This window comes from Microtus oregoni, unplaced genomic scaffold (assembly GCF_018167655.1).
Source record: "Microtus oregoni isolate MIOR12 unplaced genomic scaffold, Mior012 000032F_ref0000030, whole genome shotgun sequence".
In the NCBI taxonomy this organism is placed as follows: domain Eukaryota; kingdom Metazoa; phylum Chordata; class Mammalia; order Rodentia; family Cricetidae; genus Microtus; species Microtus oregoni.
The window spans coordinates 24,541,885-24,556,193 of NW_024543091.1; the positions used below are offsets into that span (position 1 = coordinate 24,541,885).

General features: G+C 50.9%; 1 protein-coding gene across 1 annotated transcript in view; it reads right to left on the reverse strand.

The window, feature by feature from the left end:
• Itga11 (integrin subunit alpha 11) overlaps positions 1–13,604 on the reverse strand; it is a 101,102-nt gene extending 87,498 nt beyond the window's left edge. The window contains exon 1 of the mRNA XM_041679723.1: positions 13,481–13,604. Within this exon, the coding sequence (XP_041535657.1) occupies positions 13,481–13,532 (52 nt within the window). The 5' untranslated portion in view covers positions 13,533–13,604. The remainder of the gene's footprint in view (positions 1–13,480) is intronic.
• Between the last annotated feature and the right edge of the window lie 705 nt (positions 13,605–14,309).

Consider the following 14,309-nt stretch of genomic DNA (forward strand, 5'->3'; position numbering starts at 1 on the left):
CCAACCCCAGTGGGGCTTCTAGCTTGTATTGCAACCATGGACCAATCTCTTCTTCTTCCAGGCTCTCAGTTCCTTTTCTGGAAAACGTATATGCTGGACTAGGTACCCAATCTCTCAGTCCTAGTGTAGGGTTTAAATAAATCCACGTATGTTTACTTCTTCCCTTCACTTCTGGGTTCACCGTACAGCCCTGATGCCCGGATATAAGTGGTACAGTATCTAGCCTCAACAGCTGCCCTGTGTCCCCATCTTCCCTGACATACTAACCAGCTCAAAGAGCTTGGTTTGGTTTCCAGGGCCCGGACTTGGGTCTCATTTGCCTCGGGTGTGTAAATAAAGGTTTGTGTGCATCCAAGATTAGCCTCAGTCAGGGAAGTGGGCAAAGCCAGGCAAACAGCAGGGCAAAGCTAGTGATGTGCAATTTGTGGCAGGGCTTTCCCTGAGACAGGAGGAAGGAGGCTAATGAGGGCCCAGAGAATGGCCGGGCCACCCTGTTTCGGTTCTTTGAACGTCAACTAAAAAAAGGACCTGTGGGGCCCTTCCCTTTCAAGCCAGCAGGCTTGCCCAGCAGTGGATGCCCACACCCATCTAGAAGGTTCTCTGGCTTCACAGGACTTGACATAGATCCACTAGATGCCACTGGCTTGACTTGCTGGGGAAGAATGGGACACTGTGGGGAGGAGAAGGTTTGGCTCCCTGAAGCTCACTTGGAAGTCCTTCTGGGTTTGGTTATAGGTCAGGGTTTTTGTTTGTTTGTTTGTTTTTGTTTTTCTCTGTATAACAACCCTGGATGTCCTGGAACTTGCTTTGTAGATCAGGCTGGTCTCAAACTCACAACTGGGCACCTGTTAGCCTCTCTGCAGACCCTGTGATCCCCAAGAGGACAGCTGTTTCCCAAGAGAACATCAACAAACCCACATGGGGACAGCCACAGCAGCCAAGAAGTCACACTGCAGTAATGGAGAACAAGGTCCATCTGGGTCCATCTCATAAAAAGTTTCCCAATCAAATTGGGTATCCCATAGCTTCTAAGTTCTTGGGAGCAGAGGCTGAAGGAGATCTGTCCTCACTGGGGACAACATGACTGCACCTGGTGTACCTTTGTTGTGGTGACTGAGATGAGTCTAGGTGAAACTCACAGAGATTAACCAAAGTTGGGTGAATGAAAAAGCAAGAGAAAGAGGCTGAAGACAGGACTCAGTTTGTAGAATGTTTGCCCAGTAAGTGTGAAGCCCCTGGGTTTGAGCCTAGTGCTGTGTAAGCTGGATGTGGTGAACACGCCTGTGGTCCCAGAACTTGGGAGGTAGAAGCAGGACTATCAGAAGCTCAAGGTTATCTTTGGCTACACAGTGAATTCAAGGCTAGCCCGGGCTACATGAGACCCTGGAAAGGAAGGAAAGGGAAGGAGAAATAATGGAAGGGGTGGAAAGAAATAAAAGGCAGACAAAAACCCAAGAAGAAAGGTTCCCAAGATGGTCAAACTGTGCTGAACTGGGGTCTGTTTCTCTTGACTGACAGCAGAGGTCTGGCCTTGGGAAAGCCCTTCCTCAACCCCCTTAGGATCAGTCTGCAGAGTTTGGCTGCACGAGTTCAAACCCAGACTGTGGTTTTATCACCTGGGTGGTCTTGACTAGGTGACTTCATGTCTACAGTAGCAATTATTGCCATTGCTACTAGGATTTTCTGGATACCCAGTATTCCATTGGGCATTAGGTAGTGTTTCTGATTACTCACACCAGTCTCATAGGGTGAGCACTGCAGTTCCCATTGCACATCCAAAAGAGAGCTTGTCGGGACAGGCACTGAGACCTCATGTCTGAGGATCACGCTCTTGGCAGAGATTTGGTTGGGTGCAGACTCAGACTTTCCACCTGTAGCCCAGGCTTCCCATAAGCCATCAGGGACTATTCAGATCCCATGGCTCCCAGAGAGTGAGTGCTAACCAGGGGTCTATGCTCATCCTCCTCATCTTCTCTGGGTGCCCCCAATTCTTTCTCAGGTGGTACGTGACATGGCTGCATTCTGCATTGATTGATTGACACATGATGTTGACATTTTAAAGTTCTCCTCTGCTGTCCCCTCTTGCCTGGGTGCTCCTATTATATACCAGCATGTCCACCATGTGACAGCAAGGTCTTTTCTGTGTTCCCTGCTGCCTCTCAGAGAGTGCTAGTGAACAAGTATGGGCCATCTGGACCAGCCTATGGTACCTCTGGCCTAGCCTGGGATGTACCCATTCATCTTTCCTTCAATGAACCTTCATGCCCTTCAGCAGGCTTCTTTGTATTGTTTCTCTGTGACCACTGACTGCCACCAAACTCTTCTAGCCAGGAGAGATTCCATTACTAACGCTTGGGGAAACAACAAGGCAGTCAGTGTCTTAGGAGGAGTGAGCAGCTTATAGTAGAGGGACAATGGGTCAGCCAAAGGGATTGGGAGTGCTATAAACTCCTGGGTGGAATTCCATCCATCCATTGGTTCATTTCTACAACTATTGCTTATCTATTCTGGTTGGATCCAGTGCCAGAGCCTAAGATATCTAAGTAACATAATAAAGAAAAATCTTGTTTTCATTAGGTTGCATCGTGTTAGGGCCTGCAGCATGCGGAGGCAGCCATATGTCAGATGGCATTCAGTCCTCCCAGGGGTCAAAGCAGAGAAGAGGCAGGAGAGTATCTGTCTTTGTGTCTGCAGAGGAGGGTGCAATCTTAGTGAGCAGTAACTATAACTAGGGACTTGGTGAGATGGGGTCCTGAGAAGAAGTGATAGAGGGTCCCCGGGGGGAGCATTCAAAATGTGGTGGTTTGAATAAGTAATGTCCCTTATCAGGTCAGGCATTTGCAGCCTTTGAATACTTGGTCTCCAGTTGGTGGTGCTTTGTGGAGAAGTGCAGCCTGGGAGGAAGTATGTCACTGGTGGGGCCTCCCCCTGCTTCCTGTTGTCTCTCTTTCTCTCTCTCTCTCTCTCTCTCTCTCTCTCTCTCTCTCTCTCTCCTTGGTGCTTGCTGTTAAAGATGTGACCTCTCAGTTTCCTGCGTCTGTGGCCATGCCTACCAATTGTTGCCATGCCTACTAGTTGTTGCCATGCCCGGCTCAGTTATTATGGGCTCTCATTCCTCTGGAGCATAAGCCAGAGTAAACTCTTCCTTAAGTTGTCTTTGGTCACAGTGTTTTTTGTTTTTTTGTTTTTTAAATCACAGCATCAGAGTAACCAATACAAAGGAACTAATACACATGGCTTCTGTGACTGTGGGGTCCTAGGATTAGCTGAAGACAGGGTCAGAAACAGGGGGTCTTCTCAGGTCAGAAAAGACAGGGGTCAGAAAAGAGGGGGAATCCTGAAGGGTTTGCAGTGTGGTCTAAGCTGACTTATCAGTATCCTCCTGGTTGTGAGGCAGCCTTCAGAGACAAGGGAAAAGTTGAGGAGACCCTGCTAGACACTTACTAACACAAGACCTCCTTGTGGCAGGCTCTGCCTGCCTCCTGGTCTTAGTCCTATGGATTGACCAGAGAATGAGGACTTGAAGACAGGCTTTAGGTCCACGGTGATATGGGACCAGGCTCCAGTGCAGAAGTGGGGTGAGCGGCTAGGTTTAAAATGCACGGGATAGAACTCAGGCAAGTCCAGACTGAAAAGACCAGAGAACATCTGGGTGACAATTTTGTCCTGTTTGGGATAATGGGCAGGGCCTGTTTTGGGGCCTGCCAGGGCCTCTGCTCCTGGCTGGCTTCACCGTCAGCAGCAAGCACATTCCACGGCTGATGACTGGCTTGCGGTCTGGCCTGGCTCTTTCGCTGGTTTCTTCTGCTCTTTAAAAACCAGAGTTGGAGTTCTCTTTAAGTTTAGGGCATGAATCACTGCTCGTGGCCTGGGAGGGGGATGGAGGGACAGAGCCTCTGTGCTCTTGGGTGCTAGCACTCACTCGTGTGTGTAGACCCCTGGGGCCAGCTGTGTAATGGGGTCCCAGTTCACACACCGGTCCTACCAGCTTCGGAGAATCTAGCTAACGTGGTCCTGAGGGCCCCTCCATCCACCTTGCAAGCCCACCAGGTTCAGAACTGACTCAAGGTCCCTGTTTGCTTCTCACTTCTCTTTCTCTTCAGCCAGCAGTCCTGGCCCTTTGCCTCCTACACTGTTTCCTCTCTTAGGACCCAAGGACCCAGCCCTATAGACTTCACCTCCTCACCTCACTTTTCTCTCATCTCACCCACGCTCATCCCAGGCTTTGGGTTCTCTTGCCTGGGTCACTGTGGCAATCACCCTCTCCTTCTACCTGCTTGTCATTGTCCTATGATAGTGGCTTTCCCCAGTATCCCCAGGAAGCTTCTCTCTACCCTCCCTCGGATACCTTCAGTGGCTCTCATCAACCGAACCCAAATGTTCTAGTTGGCATTGAGGTCCTGTCTCAGTGGCCTTAGCTGGCTGCCCCATGCCTACAGTCTCTCACAGCACATCCCCCAGCATCCTGCTGACGAGCATCAGAGAGTTTGCGCAGGCATGCTCTCTAGCCCCCCCTTTCCTGCTACCAGATTGGTCCTCATCCACAGTCTGCCTCTTACCTCTGAAACCTGAGTCCTCTATCTGAAGCACCGTTACAGCCTTTCTTACATCTTCCCCTGTAGCATAGTCATTTATTCCAAACTCTGCCCACTCCTACAAAACCATAAGCTCCTCCCATAAGAGCATCTTATCCACACCACAGCACCTGACACAGCATCCAGCTCCCACAGGCTATTGTGTTAGGATGTCCGGAAGTGATAGGCAAAGCCAGCCGCCTGTCCTTTCTTGTCCTCAGATAGCTCTCATTTTTCACGATGTACAGATAGCTCTCTCCTTCACTCTGCCTGCATTGGCTGCCTGCTGTGGTAGCACCGTGTAAAGGGTGGGGATGAGGGTGATCAGAGATGTCCCCTCTGCTCTTGCGGTGTTCCCAAGGCTGCAGGAGAAGATGAGCAGGCAGTTGGGATGGTGCGAGGTGAGGAAGGACTAGCCTTGGGCTCACACAAGTGGGGCCCCCAGACTGTATCTTTAGGGGTCAAGTGAAGCTTTCAAGGAAGACTGAGACTAAGCAGGAGGTGGCCAGGAGTGAAGGGACAGGAAACCACAGCACGGAGGCTGAAGGCAGTTGGTGTGCTGTGGGGCTCTGAGACACCCATGCATGTGTGCCTGCTAGTGCTGAGTCCCGAGTGCAGGCCGGAGCTGATCGTGTAGCATCTGGCTGGTTTTGACAGTCTGGGTACAACCTAATAGCAGTAGAAAACCAGGGAAGGCTTAAAGCTCAGAACCAGACAGGCTCAGCTTTTTTCTTCTCCCCCCCCCTTTCTCTCTCTCTCTCTCTCTGGATGATGGGGGTAAAAGGGACAATGAAATCTGAACTCGAGGAACTGGGGAGACTGCTGAATGGATAAAGTACAGGAGGATCCCCGGAGCTTGCTGGCTAGCCAGTCTAACCAAATTGGGAAGCCCTAGGCTCCCTGTCTAAAACATAAAAAGATGCATGGGCTGAGAAAATGGCTCAATGGATAAAGCGTTTATGTGGACCTACAGGTCAGAGCTCTAGAAGCAACGTCAAAGCCAGGCAGGTATAGCAGTTGCTCAGGCGGCAGAGACAGGATCCCTAGGGCAAGCTGCATAGCTAGACTAGGTAGATCAGTGAGCTCCAGATTCTCCAGTGAGAGACCCCGCCTAGACAGATAAAGGTGGAGAGCAATCAAAGAAAACACCTGTGCAAACTTTGAACCTCCACATACATGCACATACCTGCACACAGTGTTCCACACACATGTGAACATGCATAGACACACATGCATACCACATAGTTGAAAAAAGGTGGAAAGATTGAGGAAGACACCTGATGTTGAACTTTGGCCTCCCACTCTCCCTTTCCCACCATGAGCACACAAATGCACACACACACACACACACACACACACACACACACACACACACACAAAGCTGAAGGTAACCTGGGACTTCAATGTCCTGGGACCCCTCTGTTCTATCCCCTAGAATATTGCCTCTTCTTGAGGGAGTACTCTTTTCTCAGCCAGTTTGACCTTGGCTTTGCCAGTGCCATTATCCCAAGTCAGGGTTTCTTCACTGGAACACTCGACCCCAGCAGTGCCTGCAATCAGAGAGGGAATGGCCTTCACCGGCTTTGCATGCCACCTGAACTCGTGCTGGCCACTTCCTGGTGCTCAACCCCTGTGCCGCTACAGCAGCTCTGCCTGGGATCAGTTGACAAATTCAGTCTTCCCAAGCCCCCTTTGGTTTCCTTGGTTTTCCCACCTTGTAGCTACCTGGCAATCAAATAGGTTACACCCTCACCAGGGGACACAGATAACACGTCATCATTGTATAGTTCTTCAGCTCCCTACCCAAATTCCAAGCTACTCTCTGAAGTGAGAGCATGTTAATACTTCTTGCCAGAGGACAGGCCCGAGGAAGCAAGGCTGGTCTGCTGGGTATGTGATTGCAGTGGCTTAGGGAATTCCATACTTGGATTTGTGCCCTATTTCTTGAAGTTTTTGATAGTTTTGAAATAGGTGGCCTTGAGTTTGATTTTTCACCAAGTCCCACAGTTTGTATGAAACAGTCCTGCAGGTATGGTGAGTGGAACGACCCAACTGGCATTAGCTTTGCCTGCATATTATTTATGAGTTTTATAATATCCACCTATTACTATGAGAGGCTGTGATTTCTAGGAAAAGAGAAATTCCAGAAGGAGGAGAGGAGATAAAGAAGATTTTATGGCTTCTTTTCTGGAAGGAAGAAAGTGAGGGGCCTGGGAATGTGCCAGACAGAGAAAGGGGTGGTAAAGACTAAGAAATGTCTATAGAGTACCCCTGTGGTCTACAGAGAACCCCCAGTGATCTACAGAGAATCCCCAATAGTCTAGAGAGAACCTTCAGCGGCCTACAGCGAACCCTCAGAAATCTACAGAGAACCCCCAGCAGCCTATGGAGAAATTCCCAGCAGTTTACACAGTGCCCCCAATGATCTACAGAGAATCTCCAACAGTCTACAGAAAACCTCCAGCGGTCTACAGAGAATGCCCAGTGATCTATAGAGAACCCCCAGTGGCCTTCAGAGAACCTTCAGTGGTCTACAGAGAACCCTCAATAGCTTGCAGAGAACCCCCGGTGATCTACAGAGACTCCCCAATAATCTAGAGAGAACCCCCAGTGATTACAGAGACTCTCCAGTGATCTACAGTGACCTCCCCCAGAAGTCTACAGAGATCCCCTGCCCAGCAGTCTATAGAGAACCTCTCAGTATTCTACAGAGAATCCACAGTGGTCTGTAGAGAACCCCCTCAGTGGTCTACAGAGACCCCTCAACTGTCTACAGAGAGCCCCTGTCTGCCACAGTGTAGAAAACCTACCAAACATCGTTCCTTAGGATGAAGTATTATTCTTTGTTAAGTTCCCCTGATGGGTGTAGCCAATCAGGTTCTAAATCTCACCCCCAGCTAGGAGACCTGGCCCTGGTTCCTGGGGAAATGGTGGGAATCACTCAACCATTGCCTCTCAGTTCCCCCATCCATCTAAGATACATCACATCTCTGGTTCCTTCTCATGCACAATAGAAACATTGAATGTTCCTTTCAGATTGTTGAGAGTGGCACTTGCTAGTCCATTTTTGATCTTCCTGCAAAGAGCAGGTGGGCCCTGGGAGTCACTGTCAGGAGTCCGGGAAGTCACTGTCAGGAGTCCCGGAAGCCTGGCTCAGTTGGGTGATGCTGGGGAAAGAGGATTAGCTGTCAGCCTCTAATGCAGAGACATAAATACCATCTCTGTGTCATTCTGTTTGGCATCCTGGGGTGTGTTGTTATGGTCACTCACTCACTTGCCCCACATTCCATAAGGAAAAATCTCTGTCTACTTTTGACCAGCATCACCCAAGCTCCAGGCTGGGTTTTTCCTCCCTATAGCATCAGACTGTCCATCAGAGGTAGTAGCTAGGGAAGGGCCTCTCAGACAAGGAGGCTGAGGGGATGGACCATGGCCAGCATATCCCCTGCTTCACCTTATGTCCACCACTAGCCCTTAGTTCTTTTGGCTCAAGGCACCAATGGGTTAAAATGCAAGTGCCTTTGGGTAGGACAGATCAAGTTATCCTCACTCATCTGCGATGTTCAGCATCAATTAGCTTTTTAGGCCTGGAACTCTGGGCATTCCGGGTTTTGGGTACTTGGAGGCAGGTGATAAAACCCCTGGCGGTGGGTTGACTCTGGTGAGCCACTATCTGGGGACCACTTCTCACTGTCCTGCCGTGAGGAGTCTTTCTATAGCTGAGAATGGAGGGGAGGCTGCCCTGCTCCTGGGATCTGCATTCTGATCCCATGTCTCCTGAACGGTCCACAAGAGCATCGTGTTGTTTCTCTATGACTGCAAGGCTCACTTTCTAAAGAGAACATCATGCATGAATTAAGAGCAGAGGCTTGTGAGCCAGGAGATCTAGCTCAGTGCTTGCTTAGTATGCAAGAGGTCCTGAGTTCAATACCACCCCCTCTTGAAAAAAAACAAAAAACGAGGTTTTGAGGGTCAAAGAGATCCTAGCACCACCTTAGGCTCTATAGCTGTGACCTTGACTTAGCTATTTGACTTCTCTCATGGAACCCAGCAATCAAAGCTGTGACTCCATGAGGACAACGTGCAACGTGAGAAAGAGCTTACCGCAGCGCCTGTCATAACCCAAGTAAGACGTGATGAGGTGCTGGAGAGAAGGCTCAGCAGTTAAGAGCACTTGCTGCTCTTCCAGAGGACCTGAGTTTGGTTCCCATCATACTTGGGTGGCTCACAAACACTTGTAAGTCCAGCTCCAAGGGATCTGATATCCTCTTCTGGCTTTTACAGTCACTGTCCCCCCAACATACACACATGGCACGTGAATGCACATGCACACACACACACACACACACACACACACACACACGCACACACACGAAACGATGAGAATGACGTTACCAGCTCCTGTGGACAGTCTGCCAGGGACCATTTGGTAGAGTGAGCATGGATGGATTGCCTATGGGCCATTAACCAGAGCATCAGCCTGAGAAGTGGTTTTTCTCCTCATTTTACAGCTCGGGAAACAAGCCCCTGGGGGGGCCTGCCCAGGCTCACCCACCTAGAAGGGGTCTTCCCAGCCACGACTGCTCAGTAAGCAGTTAATGTTCCAGGGAAAGAGATGAGGGACAGCAGGGAGGACTTGAGTCACAAAGAGTGCTCCCTCCAGGTGAGTTTATTTAGACATATTATAACCTAGGTATTAAGGACACCATATGAAAACTTCGCGCGGAGGTTTAATTATAGATGACTACAGTCTCTATTTTTACTAACAAACCTCTGGGCATTCCGCTGAGAACAGGATCAATGAGGACTGAGGATATTGGGGTTGGGACTGTCCCTACTTTAACTACTGCTCCCCGTAGCAGGCACTCCATGAGGAGGGTGTGTGGGTGTCTCTGGAGCTCACGATCTCTTTGGGGGAAGGTAATTTCACAAGGCTGTGGCTCCTGGGTGACAATCTTCAGTGTAGGGGTAGAGCAGGTAGGAATGGACTGGACATTAAGTGGGCAGGAAAGATGTCATGTTTGAGATTTTTTTTGATGTGTGTGTTGCGTGTAAGTGTTCCTGTGTGGGTGTATGTACATACATGTGTATGAAGTCAAGGTTGATATCACTTAATTACACTTTACCTTCCTTTCTGAGGCAGAGTCTCACTGAGCCTGGAGCTCTCTGGTTCAGTTCACACCAGTGATATTCTATCAGACTCCCCAGTACTGAGATTAGAGGCATCAGTTTTTCCATGAGTTCTGAGGGATTGAACTCAGATCCCCAGACTTGCATGGCAAGCATTTTCCCGACTGAGCCTCTTCCCAGCTCTCAGATGTGAGTTTTGACAATAGTGACGATCCCTTCTCTTTACAGCTACACTGCAGTGATGAACTTTGACTCCAGAAAGAACTTGAAGCTTGCAGAGAGGCAGTAATATCCCAAATTGGGCATTGTGGAGAGGAAGGAGAGTTCCTCAAATGTCCCAAGTGAACTCCCATCCACACAGCAAGAGCCAAGTCTATCAGCTCAGAATATAGTTTTAGTCCAAGCAACAGGGACAGGACACACTGGGGCAGTGTTTGGGGCTGGGGGATGAATATGGGGGCTTCTCTAACTGTTGCAGGAGGAGGAAGTTTCTACTTCTGGAGGGGAAGAGAACATGATTCAGAGAGGGCAAGTGGGAGGGGAGAGCTGAGTGAGCTCTCTGAGGGCCCCCAGTCCTGTGGCTGGGACCCATGAGAAGGCCATGGTTTGCATCACCTCTTTGAGGAGTTGGGGGACACGGGTATGGTAACTAAGCAGTCTTATTTCCTCAAGAGCCAGCTCGTGGTGACTGAGGGTCTTGGACAAGGGCACCTCCCAGACTCAGCCCTTCCCAGCTGGAGAGCAGGTGGGGAGCCTTTTCAGTCTCATGTAGCCACACTGCTCACATTCCACCTGGTTTTCCCGTTGAGACAGACCTCTACCCAGAAGGACACACTAGAGGTGTGTTGATCCTTCCCCTCCCTAACACCAAATTCTCACCTGTGCCAAGATCAAATTGGTATGAGGACAGCTTTGGTGCCAAAATATGAAGTCTTTCAGATTGTTCTGAGACCAAGGGGAGAGTCTTGGTTTGTTTGGGATCCCGGCACATCTATGTCTCTGAGCCTCCCATATACCTCCCTAGACTTCTCCTGTGGTCTTGAGCTAGGGAGGGATGTTTCTGAGCAGCTTTAGGTCATTCATCATTAGACCCTTCACCTATGATGCGGCGGCTGGCGAGGAAGATGGCTCGATATGGCGGCACTCACCATGAACGAGGTGAACTGCTCATTAGGTCTTTGCAATAACTTTACAAATTCTGTTACTATCCCTACCTTGTAGAAGAGGAACCTGAGGCACAGGTAGTAATTTAACAGGGGCAGTGAGGCCTAACTGCAGAGTCCAGGTTGATTCCAGACAGCAAGACTCTGGGCCTTCATTCCCACACCACCTGATCTTGCTTGATACTGGGGCTCCCTTCGGACCCATATGCCTCACAAATAAGGGGTCGAAGTCGATTCTGCCCTAGGGTTAGGAAAATGCCGCAGTGATTCCTCAAACCCTTCCAGTACACAGAGTACAGACCAGCCAGACACCTTTATGGTTTTAAAATGAAAATTGGTGTTGTAGTATGCATTCGCAACCTTAGTGCTGGGGAGGTAGGGATAGACAGATCTCTGGGGCTCATGGACCAGCTAGCTCAGCCAGCTTGCAAGTCCCAGATCAGGAAGGGCCAGTCTCAAGGGGATCACACTGGATGAACAATACCTGAAGTAATTCTAATGTTTCACACTTATCCACACATACATACAAGCACCCACACACCCAACCACACACACACACTCACACACACACACTTGAGAGCCCACACAAATTGTCGCCCTCTAGTTCTTGAGTTCCTAGAAATATAAACGATGTCATTTTAAGTCCCACTCACTCTATGCTTTGGGGGGGGGTCCAGTTCCTCATCCAGGAAGCCCCCCTGACTTACCTAGTGGACGTTGAATCTTTCCTGTCTGAACACACGCACATAGACCCTAGTTCCTCTGCTCTGTTCACTCCCTCACACCTCTGCTTAGCCTTCTTAGCCCTTGCTTTACCCTGAGCCACAGCAGGGCCAAATTGGCAAGGGCGTGTGAGCCCTACCTTCTTCTTGCAAGCAGATCCCCTCCTAGTACTGACAAATATGTCTAATTGAATCCCGTGTTTCAAAACCCCAAACTGACCAGACACAACGCACAAGTAGTTTTCTCCATATAAAGGGAGCAATGGGTCACAGATCCTGTCCTGAGAGGTCCTTTAACACCCCCCTCTCTCACTGCTCCGCCCCCTTCAGTGGCACCAACAGCCGCTGATGGAGCCCTACTGCGCACCCAGCCTCAACCAACCAGACAGCTTCGACAACTCAGAATTCTGCCTCCGTTGTCCCCCACGAGAAAAACTTCTGAGAGCTCACAAAGTCCTGAAGAGTTAGATTCCAAACTCTCCCTCTTGGCTTTGGGGTGTTTGTACTGTCCCCATTTTCTGGGGACACCTGTCTGGAGCCACCCAGGAGCATTCCTGTCCTTCCTGTGGCTGTATCGCTAGTGACTGAAGACAGTTTCTCTCCTATCTTAAGGGCACCCCCAGCGGGCTTCTATCCCTGGAGCTTTCTAGAAGCCGCTGCTCTGGCAGCAACGCTTCCCCTACCCCTCCCCCAACCCCAAACCATACAGGAATGTTTGTTTCCAACTGTGTCCCTGGGATCAGAACGAAATGCAGCTCGTTTTAAGAGGCCTTTCATCTGCAGGCGCTCCCAGAAGCAACAAAGCAGAGGAGGGCACACTTGTGTTCCCAGATTGGGGAAACCGACCACGGCTTGGAGAAAGCCACCAGACTCTACTTGCACTCCTCCAGGGCACCAGTTGTCACCACCTCTGTCCTCTCCTACTGCTCTCTGTTAGGAAAGGCGCCACTCAGAAAGAGCGTCAAGGCTGGCCGCTTGTACCCAGCCCATTGGTTCCTTAGGCTCTGGCTCTGGCTGGAGCATTCTGCCACACTGTGAAGGGGCCAGGAAAACTTTCGCTAGCCGCAGCAAAGAGCGCTGCGCTGGGTACTGGCAGTGTGGAGGCCCAAGCCGGGGTAACCCAGGCTTAGATCTCAAAGGCTTGCCTTTCTTCCCTTCCCGTGGGTACCGAAGTTCCCGCTGCTTGGAGCACTTTAAGCGGTGGCGGGCATTTCAGTGACAGCGGCTTCCCCCCAATTACTGAATAATTGCATAATTCCAAGCGCGAGCCGAGGACGCTGCTCTGTCCCTAAGCTAGTGTCAAGTATCTTTTCTACCGGTCCTGGACTGAGGGATTGTGACCGCTGCCTGTGGTCGGGCTGAAGAAGGCTTGCCAGCGCCTAGCTGCTGAACTGGAGGGATTTGGGATCTCTTAAAGCTCCTAGTTCTCTGGGGGCCACCATGTCTGGCTCTCCAGACTTCGGGATGCTCAGCCTCGGGTGACAGGAGGGCAGTAGGGTCATGCTCGCTGGGCGAGATCTGTCTGCCCCCTGCCCCAGCTGGGGCCTTGGACCCTCGGCAATAGAGGGATGCCCTAGTGACTCGGTGGACACGTGAGAACTTGTTCCCACAGCTGCACGGGGGCACCCAAGGTGCTCAGTGGTTCCAACAACTCAAGTCCTTTCTTCTCTTCATAAACACACCACAGTCCTAGAGAAAATTTCCTCGGCACGCCTCCTTCTTTTGCTGTCTTGGCGGCACAGTTTAACTGGAGCTGGTTCCCGGGCAGACCTGTGTCCCCAAGTAGTGCCAAGGGAGGCGCGTCTCATCTCTCTCCTCACAGTTGGAGCTGAGGTCCAGGAGGACTAGGGAGGGGCTCCCGAAAGAATAGGGAGACAAGGGGGACACGTACCTGGCCAGAGGCTGAGGGTCCAGGCCACCAGGAGGCCCCTAGGCAGGTCCATGGCCCGCGACGCGGTGGCAGGATGGTCGTAGGGCTGCGAGCCAGAGCGACAGCCACAGTCTATGCGTGGCGTCCCGAGCCTGCACTGCTCCAGGCTCCCGCTCCCTGACAGAGGCGCAGAGGAAGTGGGAGGGCTCCAGTGGCGGGGAGGGGCGCAGACACGCGGCGGCCCTGGCTCTAGGCCAATATTGGCCCCTCTGCCACCTGGGCTGCTGGCCCTATGCCCTCTCCATGTCGTCCCCACCCACCCCATCTAGGCTCCCGGTCGTAATAAATGATGGCTCCCGGGAGTCAGCTACCTCGCCAGTGCAGCACCTGCCTGTTCTCCATCCCCAACCAAATCAGGGTCTGCCCAGAAAAAGCGAGTTGTGGTGTCTTTTTTCTAGGGGAAAGAACTGCATAAAGACCATAGGGGAACCTAAGATGACCTGGGGCCACTCTGCAGCGGGTCTCTTTTGCACAAGTTGGGTGGATTCTCCTTCCTCAAACCATTTTGATACACTCCTTTGTCAAGGCCACAGTGCTTCTTGGGTCCCTGGAACAAAGGCAGGCGAACTCCAACTTCCACTGTTCCAGCCCCCACACCTGAAAAATTCCAAAGAGGCCAGGAGGACCAGGGACCACGTTTGATGGTTCAGGAAGCATCTCTTTGGGACCCAGACACTACTCCCTAGCCATAATAATCATGGACAGTTAACTTCAATGCACATTTATTGCCCAAGTTTTTAATTAGGCTTTGAGCCACAGTCTGCAGATGTGGAGGCTGGCCTTCCCAGCA